The sequence below is a fragment of the Pinus tabuliformis genome, chromosome 9 (genome assembly GCF_031772625.1).
Source record: "Pinus tabuliformis cultivar Carrire ecotype Pingquan chromosome 9, CPIR1, whole genome shotgun sequence".
NCBI classification, from domain to species: Eukaryota; Viridiplantae; Streptophyta; class Pinopsida; order Pinales; family Pinaceae; genus Pinus; species Pinus tabuliformis.
This window is the reverse complement of record NC_142307.1, coordinates 121,401,569-121,413,291: the sequence shown is the minus strand read 5'-3', so window position 1 is coordinate 121,413,291 and position 11,723 is coordinate 121,401,569. Positions and strand designations below refer to the sequence as shown.

The window sequence follows — 11,723 nt, the reverse complement described above, 5'->3', positions numbered from 1 at the left end:
CTTGCCAGAGGGATTTATGTGTAGAGAGACATCGAGAACATAGCTTGTCCTGAGTAGGATTCATTATGCTATAGTAACTGTCGTCCCAGATTTTGAAAATTAAAGAGAATGGATGCAACTTGATGCGAGTAGAGCTATCCCCACATAATGAAGGCAGAAGGAAATCAAAATGGTCGAAACACACCTTGATCTTGTAGAATTACTTCAAGTATTAGAACAATTTTGAGCCAAAGCCTTTGAATGAACCCCTCAAATGCCAATTACAGTCCTAAGGCCTCTTCCAAGATTGACGGTCTAGGAGAGGTAAACTTGACCAACTTGGTAACCAACTCCATTGATGGGAGCGAGGTTGAAATTACCTTGGAACAAACGAAGTTGCCACTGACCAGAAAGGAAGAGAACAAGATTCCTAGGACCCAAATTCCCCTCTCAGCCCACTATTTAGAACGCAAGAAATCCCACAGGTAGAAATGACGAGCCCACACGATCACCAACCTATGTAGAGTTTGGAACCGAGATAGGAGCTTTGAAAAGAGCTCCCGTCAAGGAGGATTCCTTGACACCATAATTGGTCGTTGAAGACACTTAGAGGTCTCGAAATCCAAAAGATGAAGTGAAACCCGAGTCAGAGAGACAAACGAGAATGCTCCCATGGGTAGGCCCCAAGGAATTTATCATCACCCTTACTATCATTCCACACGAGCTCCACTAATTCAGACATTGTTTCCCTTACAAAATGCTCTGATTTCCTCATCATTGCATGATTAGGAGAAATTTACCTATGCTTAAACTGGATAGGAGTGACATTGTGAGTGTGCGAATTGGAACAAACAGACATAGCATGACGGGAGCGACCATGAGAGGACACGTACTTTGCTAATGGAATGCCAACAAGAATCTGTGATATCGTATTACAGAGGGTGGGTTCAGAATCAAATGTTGAGGAGAAATGATTAGTATAGTATGAAGCCAAATCCAAATTTGTCCACCTTACTTCGTGTGCTTTACCTTATCTTAAAGCCTTTGAACATGTAAGCCCTTGGGGAAAACTGCATTTGTGTCGGGATTCGTTGATAATAAGCATTGCTTTTGTCAAGGAGCAAGCCAAGTTTGTTAACGCATCTGCCTCTGGGTTGTTAGCTCGCAAAATGTGATACGCTTCCTTGTTATGGAAGGCTGCCAATAATTCTTTGATTCTTTGAAAGTTCTTCGTAAGAGAGTTTTCTTTTGGAATTGTGTCAAATTTTATACGATGAATCGCTATGAAGGAATCCCCTAAAATGATCAAGTCTTTCGCCCCTTTATATTTTGATATGTAGAGGTCCTGGATGAGATCATATGTTTAAGCTAGATTATTGGATTTTTTCCTTAAACCCCATGAAAACGTGGCTTCAACAATCCCATATAGACTAAACAAAATCCTTCCTCCTCCTGCCACCCCTGATAATGTGACCATTACATGCTATAAAGCAATTAAAGTGATATTGAGTGACATTAGAGCTCGGTGGGCATGAATAATTATGGTAGAAAAGAGGATTATCACCCACCAAAAAACCACAATATGAAGGGAATTCCATAAGATTTAGGAAGTATGACGGATTCAAACAGCAAAGCAAAAGCCCAAGGATCTAAAGAGAGACTCACATGAAGCAATAAGAAGGGAATTAATTAATAGGGGCCAAGGTTTGCAAATTAAACCAAGGAGGATAAGTGACACTCTTATGTGATCTCTATTATGCCGTGTGAATTGATGGTATTTTAAATTTTAGTAAGATGATACTTTAAAATTCGTGGAGGGGCTAATTCCCGCTCTTTTTCTACTTTACTTTTGATAAATAACACCTAGCTAAGATGGACGGCTGATATCTACTCATTTAAAAGGATCTGTGTGGATCAACCTTCAAACGGACGATTGAGATGGCATAGACTTTGGCGATCCGTGGCCGAACTAATCAACCAATAAGAAAACAAATATTCCACCTATATATAGCAACGCATGCTGGCTGGCTTTCTATACTAAATTATCTGAGTATTTCATAATTCCGGTTGTTTAGAGCTCTGACAGTCCGTGGCATTTTTCAAAGTATTTTCTTGTGACAGCAGCAATGGCGCCCAAGGCAGCAGAGAAGAAGCCCGCTGAGAAGAAGCCTGTTGCAGAGAAAACTCCTGCAGAAAAGAAGCCTGCTCCCAAGGCTGAGAAGAAGCTCCCCAAGGAGAGCGGAGACAAGAAGGGGAAGAAGAGGCATAAGAAGAGTGTTGAGACCTACAAGATCTATATCTTCAAGGTTCTCAAACAGGTTCACCCTGACATTGGCATTTCCAGCAAGGCCATGGGAATCATGAACAGCTTCATCAATGATATCTTTGAAAAAATGGCGAGCGAGGCATCAAAGCTCGCCCGGTACAACAAGAAGCCCACCATCACTTCCCGGGAGATTCAGACCGCCGTAAGGCTTGCTCTTCCAGGGGAGCTCGCAAAGCACGCTGTATCAGAGGGAACCAAGGCCGTCACCAAGTTCACCAGCGCTTGAGCGGGGTGTTTTCTTTGGGTCGATTTCAATGGTGTCTTTTGACGCCACCATTGCTATGGAGCTTTGAATGTGGCCTTTGAGCTTTTCTCTGCCGTTTTTAGTTCCACTGCGGTGGTAAATCTTTCTATTTTGGAACTCATGATTGCTTCTTGTGTCTGCTTTTTAGATTCATGGAGTCTATTATATCATTTTATTTTTCTTTGTTTGGTGGTAGCTCGTTATTTTGTAAGGCAACGAATCGGTAGCTGCAATTGCTGATTTTCTCAATGGCAAGGGTCTGGATTCTGGTGCTCCTATCATACAACTAGTCTTAACCCTTGGTGGAGTTGGTGCTGTGGAGTGATTTAAGGTTACTTACGATAGTGGAGTCGGCGTGTTCAACCGGTGAACACTGCTGGTTTCCTACTGGCCTCTTTTCATTGGTTGCTGTGAGCTAATTTTAATGGCTGGTCCAACCATGGACGGTCATTTTCTTATGGACTGTTTTGTTGAGTTTGGATTGTTTTTTAATGCCGAAAATGGTTTTCAGCACTCTAGAAATTCCTGGAGCATTCAAACTCTGGAGCATTCATTACAGATTAAATGAATGTTGGCTGCAACTTGAATGAAAAAATTTAGATTTAAAAAAACGAAAAAAAAACAGGCAAATTCAAAAGTGAACGGCTGCAACCTAAATTTAGAAGAAGAAAAAGAAGAAGAAAAAAAGAAAAAAATTAATTTTTTATTATAAAAATATGCTTCTTGTCTTTTTTGGGGATTGGCATATTTCCAGTTCTTTGCTGCTGAGTTAGTATTAATGTATTGTTAGTCCCTGCCTGGGACTATAAGCGATTGCTCCATTGCTGACCAACTGCGATTGCTCCATTGCTGACCAACTATAAACGACTGTTTTTTTTTCACAGTTTTTTAGGTTAACTTAAGTTTAATGCTTGGAATTTTGTTCCAACAAAATTTTAAGCAAAGTTTTGGTTTTGGAAAACAATTGGGATCTTATTGCAGCCGTTGTTGTCGCAAAAATATTGGCGCAATATGATGTGATCCAAAGTACGGTGGATGCCGAGTTACTGGTTCCAGGGACGTGCCATCTGCCATGTTTGGTTGGCACCGCAAAGCCACCTGCCACCGCAGAAAACATCAGATGTTCTGCATGCTTTTGCTGTGGAGTCGGAAGGGTCTGAAGGAGTGGTATCAAGCTTGCTGGTACCTCACCCGTAACCACCAGCTAGTTTTTCGAGCAGAGGAGCAGAGGGTGTCGAGCAACAGGAGCAGAGAGTGTCGAGCATGGCGCATTGTGTTTTCGGAGAAGGATGCATATGGTTGTTTGAGAGTTATCGCAATGACTCTGTGAGAGGAGTGAGGGATTATGTTTCTCTGGGTTTTGGGTTGATCAGTGTTTTCAGCTGTGTGGGCTGTTGCTGAGATTCCACAGATTTTTACCAACTTCAAGAATGGATCTACAGAGGGAGTCTCGCTTGCATTTCTCATGACATGGGTTGCCGGGTAAGCAGGCTTTTGAGCTTTTCAACTGGTGCTTTCGAAGTTTTGGGTGAAGAGGTTCTCACAGAATTTTTCCTTCATAGATGTCTACTGCTTTTCTTTTGGTTATGTCATTTTGTTTGCTTTTTCAAGATGTTAACATGTTGGTGAACTTAGTTTACTTGTTCAAGTATGTTCTTAGATTTGTGTTTAGTTCTAATTTCTCAAACATGTTCTGAGATATGTGCCATCAATCTAAGAGCTGCTCGTCTTTGTATTTGTTCCTTTTTATTATAATAATTAAGGTCAGGCACCGAATATCTGCAGGCTAGTGAATGAGGATAAACTATCTATGTTAGCATGCTAAGAACTTTATTTACATTTTCAATCTGTTCTTCATGAGATGCTATAAATGTTGCAGGGATGTTTTCAATCTTATTGGGTGTTTGCTGGAGCCACCAACTGTAAGTAGTTTTTGAATCCGGTCGTCTCTTACTACTATAGAACAAAATCAGCGATTAAAATCTGGAATATCAAAATAACACTATTCTATTCCGAATAGATTGCAGCTGTCGAAGGTTTTTCTCTCAATTAGACTTGAAAAAATGCCGTAGTCTCTGAATACGAAGTTAACTAAGCTTAATTATCGGTTTAATGAGCTTGAGAGCTTAAGGATAAGCCTAGTGCTCGGGAGCCTCATCGTCCGATTTGCTGGGAGCCACTCGTTCGTGTGTATATATATATATATATATATCAATCAGTCATTTCTAACATCGAAATATGTTCTACACTTTGTACGGAATTGTTGGGGCCACTCAAACATAAATGTCATCTAAAATATTGAAATATGTTCTACCCTTAATGCGGAATCACAGTCTAACTCATAAATTCCTCCTAACGAATTCGTCTTGCTCACAGAAGCCCTTTGCTGAGTAGAGCATAAATTCCTCCTGACGAATTCGTCTTGCTCACAGAAGCCCTTTGCTGAGTAGAGTTTATAATGAATGTGCAGCCTTTACTTCTCTTTTTTTTTGTCAAGACAGATACTTACACACACTGGATCTTTATAAATGCTTCTGATAGCTTCTGTTCATCAGTGATAGGGTTTTCTTCTTAATAGTAAATTGTCCATTTCAATTTTAACTCGCCCTAATGTATGTTAGCGGATTTGTGTGAAGTCCATTACCAGATCTAAGCGTTCGTTACATGATTAAGTATTAGGTCATGGAATAAGGGTTAACTTTTTGAGTTACTCTTCTTTCCGTGTAAGGAAATATGTTGACGGGAAATAGGTTAGCAGGTGACTTGTGCAAAGTTCATTTTCCTGATTAACAAGCTAATGAACAAAGTTTTTTTTTAGTTGGTTAAGAGTTCATGTTTTTAGAATGAAGGAAATAGATTAACATGAGATTGTCCAAGATCCATGTGTTAAGGGAGATCACTTTTAGATATAAAGAAATGGATTAATAGGTTAGCCGTTTATTAAGAGTGCATATGGTTAAGAGTTGATCTTAGTCATATGGTTGTAGACAGTCTAAGAGTTGATCTTTGTCATAGGGTTGCAGATGGGTAAGAGTTGATTTTCATCGAATATAAGAGAATAGATTAATTAACTTGAACAGTTGATTTTCATTGAATATAAGAAAATAGATATAAAGAAATGGATTAATAGGTTAGCTGTCTATTAAGAGTGCATATGGTTAAGAGTTGATCTTAGTTATATGGTTGTAGACAGTGTAAGAGTTGATCTTCTTAGTTATATGGTTGTAGACAGTGTAAGAGTTGATCTTTGTCATATGGTTGCCGATGGTTAAGAGTTGATTTTCATTGAATATAAGAAAATAGATTAATTAACATGAACAGTCAATTTTCATTGAATATAAGAAAATAGATTAAATTGAATATAAAAAAATAGATTAACAGTTAATGGTCCAACAGTTGATTTTCATTGAATATAAGAAAATATATTAACAAGTTAATGCCCCACAATATAGAGAGGGATGTGGTCTAGTTTTCTTAATTTTAGACCATCACCATGAATGAATGTAATATGAACCACACTTTAATAATTCTAATATAAACCACACTTAAATAATTTTAATTTTAATATGAACTAAACTTAAATAAATTATTCTAAGTAATTTGATTATAAACCACACTTAAATAATTTTAATTTTAATATGAACTAAACTTAAATAAATTATTCTAAGTGATTTGATTTTCTTTTTCAAAGGACATGATTTTTTTTAATAATAATGATAAATTAACTGTGATTTCTAACAAAATTTAATTATAACTTTTAACAACTAATAACTATTGATAATAACCATCCTCATTGCTAATCTAACTATTAAATATAAACCAACTAAATCCTCTTAAATTTAAAACCATAAATTTCATCCATACATATTTAATTTCATCGATGATTGAAATTTCATCTTGCCATATTTACATTTTCCAAATTCAAACAATTTTCTAACCATAAAATAGTTCTATTCGATAAAAGATTAACTTATTCCCACTCAATCAGGAAGTGGTCTCCTTGAGTTGTCTGATTTAGCACTGTTAAATATGACACTGTTATAGTTTAGAAGGGCTCCACTTTTGAGAATCCTGGTTATCCTAATGACCTCAGTTAGAGGTAAGAAAAAACGTAAATAAACCAAATTTGTCGCCCTCTTTCATGTTATCGTTATCCGCAAGTGTACCAGGTTCCAATATCAATAAAGAAGATTTAAAGTTTCGTAGTCTGTGTAAAAATCATCACGACCAGTGGGCTCTAGCGCGCGCATGATAACTTCAGCGTGCAGAGTGACCCACAGCTTTAACGACACCTAGTGCCCTAGTGCTCTGTTGCCATAGGGCGAATCGCCTGCACCGCCAGGATTTTAATTCTCAACGACAAAAATAAACACCCACTTTCAAATCCAACATTCCTGCGTGTATTATAACGTATCTACATTCAAGATTCTTTCCCTATTATAATGTTTGGCTGGAACGCAACTGCCTAAGAGTACGTGTAGGCTTGCTTCTCAATCTTTTTTTGTTTGCTTCTCAATCTTTTTTTGTTTAATGATGTGTTTGTATTTCTATAATATTTATCAGTGAACTATGCAATTAGTACGAATATATTACGTGTATGAGCTTATCTTTATTTTGCTAACAGTTCCATTCTGATTTTTTATGCAGCTCCCAACACAGTTCTATACCGTACTGGTAAATACAATTTGATTGTATACACTCTTTTGGTTTCTATATGTATTCTCATATTCTTGTTTTATTTATCAAGATTCCCTGTTTATTTTAATCTGTGCAGGTATATACAATTACCACAGTGGTCCTAGTTTGGCAAACTTTATATTATGGCCACATCCGCACGTGGCGGAAGACAAGGAAAGCGAAATCTTCTCCCGAGGTATGATGGTTGATATGAATTTGACATAACAGTAGTCTTCTTGCATATCCTATCCGAGTTATCTTTCCATTGCAATCTGATATAACTTTTAATGGATATAGAACCGTATAAAGTAACTTTAATGGATATATATAATATTTCTTTTTCTTGAAATCTGATGGGAAATCTGAGTACTTTCCATAAATCTGAGTACTTTCCATATTTTGTGGATGGTTATCTACTTTATCTAACCAAGGGGTTTGTTTGAAATGAAAGTAGGGAAATTTGAGTGCTTTCCATATTTTGTGGATAGCCCTCTACTTTATCTAATTAAGGGGTTTGTTTGAAATGAAAGTTCGGAAATCTGAGTGCTTTCCATATTTTGTGGATGGCTATCTATTAATCTAATTAAAAGGTCTATTTTAAGGAAATCAAAGAGAGCCTAATTCATCATCAACAACCATATTAGTAACATTTTTTTAAAAGGGTTTATTTTAAGGAAATCAAAGAGAATCTAATTCATCATCAACAACCATATCATTTTTTTTTGTTATAATTTAAACTATTAGACCAAACTCTTGAACTTACTTTAACTCATATATAATAATGTAAAGTTAATGAAAATCAAATTCATCATCAACAAAGATATCAAAAACAAACCTTGAACTTACTTTAGCTCATATATAATAATGTAAATAATGTAAAGTTATATTATTGTAGCTACTTTAATAGATATACAACAATGTAAATTTGTCTTATTGTTCTAGAAAAAGCAGCTCTCTGGAAGCAAGGATCGGTCAAACCACACAAAGCCCGTGAACATACCAGAGAATAAAGACTATTTTGAGGAGCTAGGCAAGAAAAATGACGCAGATAATTTCAAGAAATTATCTAAGGGGACTCCTGCATCTAGTTTGCGTATTCCCACTTTTTCACCGGCTCATGACAGATCGGTTGGAAGAAACCTATACTACATGTAAATGCCAGAATCGCCTCCCTGGTCTTTGGACTCCTTTTTTTTATCAAATCCGCTCGAATTTTATAATGTTTCCAGAACTTGAAAAAGTCATTTTATAGGTTCTGAGATTCTAGGTTGAAGCGATGATACGAGCAATATAGTTTTAAGGCGAAGCGATGATACGAGCAATATAGCTTTAAGGCGGAGCTATAATAATAGTAAATATTTTCGGCAGCTTTACGGTGGAATGGTAATAACAGTAAATATTTTATTGTGTGCAGCTTTAAGGTGAAGTGATAATACCTGCAACGTTAAGGAAGTCATTTTTATGTACAGCAATACTTCGAGGTACTGCTGAGGGACAATGCTCGACTTATCTTCCGATCATCTAAATTTCCAGGTAGCTGTTGCATTTTCTTTATTTTCATAGTTTACTTCACAAAGACATGCTTTTTTTCCCTCAGATTTGAACAATTTCTGCGATTTTAGCTTGGACCGATGATAAGAGCTGCAACATTAAATTGGAGTGATAATAATAGCAAATATTTTATCCTGATTTAAGGTGGAGTGATAATACTAGGCAAAAAAAGGGATTGATAATTTTCCGCAGCTTTAAGCTGGGCTGAACATATGAATAACTATTCATGTCCATTGATGTACATTAGTTTGCAGACTGCATCTTACTGTCTCAGATCTTTAAATATATTTGGATCTTTTTTTCAGAAGCTTAGCGAATTTAAACATTGCCGCTATTTCTGGCACTCGTCTTATACTGAAGGCAACTTTTTAAGTTTAATTGCTAAGCTTGATTGTAGGATGGAGGCCTTTGCGTGTAAGTATTAGAGGCGATGCGTATTTTCATTTTATTGGCGTGCACAGGGCCTCGTTAACGGGCTACTCCGCGATTTTACACGCAGCCACCGCCGAGCGAATCAAAACTAAATCAACGCTTCCACCTAGCTACTACATTCTAAATAAGTTCTTCCGGCTAATGCTTCTCCATTTAAATTCAGTGAAAGAACTTTAGCGAAATTCATATCTCATCTAAAATACCCAACGAAACGCTAAATTTGTCGGCCAATTCTTTCTTAGAAGGTTAACTTAATTTTGCGAAATCAATTTCCATGAGACAACACAAGTGGGTGATGTCTTCAAAGCCTTATAGTCTTGTTGCACTCCATTATTCGAATAATTCAACGAAGAGCCATAGAGGCTCAGCATACCGTCTTTTCGAAACGAACTGCAGAAATACCCAAAAGGGCTGCTCCACAGACTATCTTGCCAGAAACAATGCCGTAAAAATGGCAATCAGCCTTACAAAGTGCCAGAAACAATGCCGTAAAAATGGCAATCAGCCTTACAAAGTAAAAAAACGAAAGTAGTAGATAAGATTAGTAGATAAGATTTAGGAGAAGACTTGTAACGATTGGTACTTTTCCTTTCTCGAAACCTGCGTTTCTTGCATATTTTTATCATAAATTAGATCTGTTATCTGTGGACAGCAACAAGGTTTGGTTTAAATGCTCTTAAGGCATCTTATCACTTATTGGGCATTGGTCTATTTGACAGGTTTGCTTCCATAGACGGTGGCAACCTCCATGTTTTCAAGGAATTGACCTAAAATGAAAGGCAAATCATATTACCCTGCGTCACCATGGTCAGGAAATTTGTAAGGGTGCTAATTTGAGCAACAACAAACACAAAATGCAGTTTGTTTCCTTGGGTTAATAAATGGGGTGGGTCATCAGCTCACGGCAGGGACTACCGATTGCATGTAGCACTTGTTTTAGCAGTGGTGTGGGAGTTCGATTTTAACTTGTCTGTGGATGGATTGACAACCCATACGAAAGTGAAATCATATGTGCACATTTTGTGCTCTGACCGGTAGTGGATAGAACGATGGACCACTGCACTTTGTTTGTTTGTTTTTTAATAAATATTAATTATGTTTAATAATTATTTTTGGTTTTTTATTGTTATTAAATAATATTTGGTTAAAATTGGTAAGGTTTTGTTTGTTTATAATATGTGAAATTACACATAAATATTTTCTAAATATAATTATAGTTGTTTTTTGTAAGTAATTTTTGGTCCGTTTAATTTGGTAATATTGTGTGTCATTCTAAACTAGGGTTGTTTTTATGAATTTTAAAATAAAATTGAATAGAGAAAAAATTGTTTGAAATGGTATAGGATTTTCTCATTTTAAAAAAATTATGTCTTAAAAGATTTGATCAGTTATAATTTTATTAGTCACAATTTTAGGTAGATTTGAAATAGAGTTGTCTACAGTGCCACTTTTTTTTTGTTATTTGTTCTTTCTTTATTTTGGGTGTTTTTGGTGTTGGAAGTTGGTAAAATTTTTGATGTAAAATCTTTTCTATTATTTAAATTTTTTTTTGTTATTTGTTCTTTCTTTATTTTGGGTGTTTTTGGTGTTGGAATTTGGTAAATTTTTTGATGTAAAATCTTTTCTATTATTTAAATTGGTTTTTTTGAATGTATATATGGTTTTAGGACCATGAAAAATCTTGATGACACTTCTATTTTGTAAGGTTTGTGCCTTCTATTTTGCAGGGTTTATCTATCAATTTTTTAGTTTCAATGAATTGCTACTGATTTTAGAAAAAAAAAGTTAGATTGGAAAAATCCACTAGAAAAACTTTCAAAAATCTTGTTGATTTTAGAAAAAATAGATTGGAAAAATCCACTAGAAAAACTTCCAAAAAATGGCACTAAAGACAATTCCATTTAGAATTATAATGAATTTAAATTTATTAGATATTATTTTTGGGATTTTTTGGTTTCAATGAATTGCTACTGATTTTAGAAAAAAAGAAGTTAGATTGGAAAAATCCACTAGAAAAACTTTCAAAAATCTTGTTGATTTTAGAAAAAATAGATTGGAAAAATCCACTAGAAAAACTTCCAAAAAATGGCACTAAAGACAATTCCATTTAGAATTATAATGAATTTAAATTTATTAGATATTATTTTTGGGATTCAACTGGGTTAAGTAAGTCATTCATAAGACTTCTTAAGAGGTCACCCATCTTAGATTGCTTTTGGTTCAAGTGTGCTTAACTTTGGAGTTTTTCTCACAATCAAGTCCACTTAGCTTGTTACTCTATTTGCAAAATTTTATTAAATATTGTGCTTTGTGAACCATTCAAGTAGAGTTCCCTTTGTTTTTTTTTGAATTTAAATTTGTTTAATTATTAATAAATTTGTAATTTAAATAAATTTAAATTTATTTAATTATTAATAAATTTAAAATTAAAATGAATTTAAGTTTGTTTAATTATTAATTTCATGTTTTTATTTTTATTTTATTTTTATATAAGTTATTTTAATCAAAATATTT

The 11,723-nt window shown here is 35.3% G+C and overlaps 2 protein-coding genes across 6 annotated transcripts; both read left to right on the top strand.

Moving 5' to 3' along the window:
- The first annotated feature begins 2,032 nt into the window (after positions 1-2,032).
- LOC149147383 (putative histone H2B.3) lies at positions 2,033-3,007 on the top strand. The gene is made up of 2 exons (XM_089438359.1): positions 2,033-2,645; positions 2,746-3,007. Exon 1 carries the CDS (start codon positions 2,106-2,108, stop codon positions 2,529-2,531), a length of 426 nt encoding a protein of 141 aa, XP_089294485.1. The 5' UTR covers positions 2,033-2,105; the 3' UTR covers positions 2,532-2,645; positions 2,746-3,007.
- A 147-nt stretch (positions 3,008-3,154) lies between these two features.
- Positions 3,155-10,283, top strand: LOC149147382 (uncharacterized). 5 transcript variants are annotated; one of them, XR_016262308.1, is made up of 7 exons: positions 3,155-4,031; positions 4,429-4,471; positions 7,197-7,223; positions 7,324-7,422; positions 8,169-8,377; positions 8,641-8,759; positions 9,929-10,283. XR_016262308.1 is itself a non-coding variant. In XM_089438360.1 (6 exons), the coding sequence occupies exons 1-6, from the start codon at positions 4,015-4,017 to the stop codon at positions 8,654-8,656; spliced, it is 411 nt and encodes a 136-aa protein (XP_089294486.1). In that variant the 5' UTR covers positions 3,155-4,014; the 3' UTR covers positions 8,657-9,919. The 5 variants fall into 5 exon arrangements, 2 of the variants coding, with proteins under 2 accessions (XP_089294486.1, XP_089294487.1); XR_016262309.1 differs by lacking the exon at positions 4,429-4,471; XR_016262310.1 differs by lacking the exon at positions 8,169-8,377.
- Positions 10,284-11,723: the final 1,440 nt, after the last annotated feature.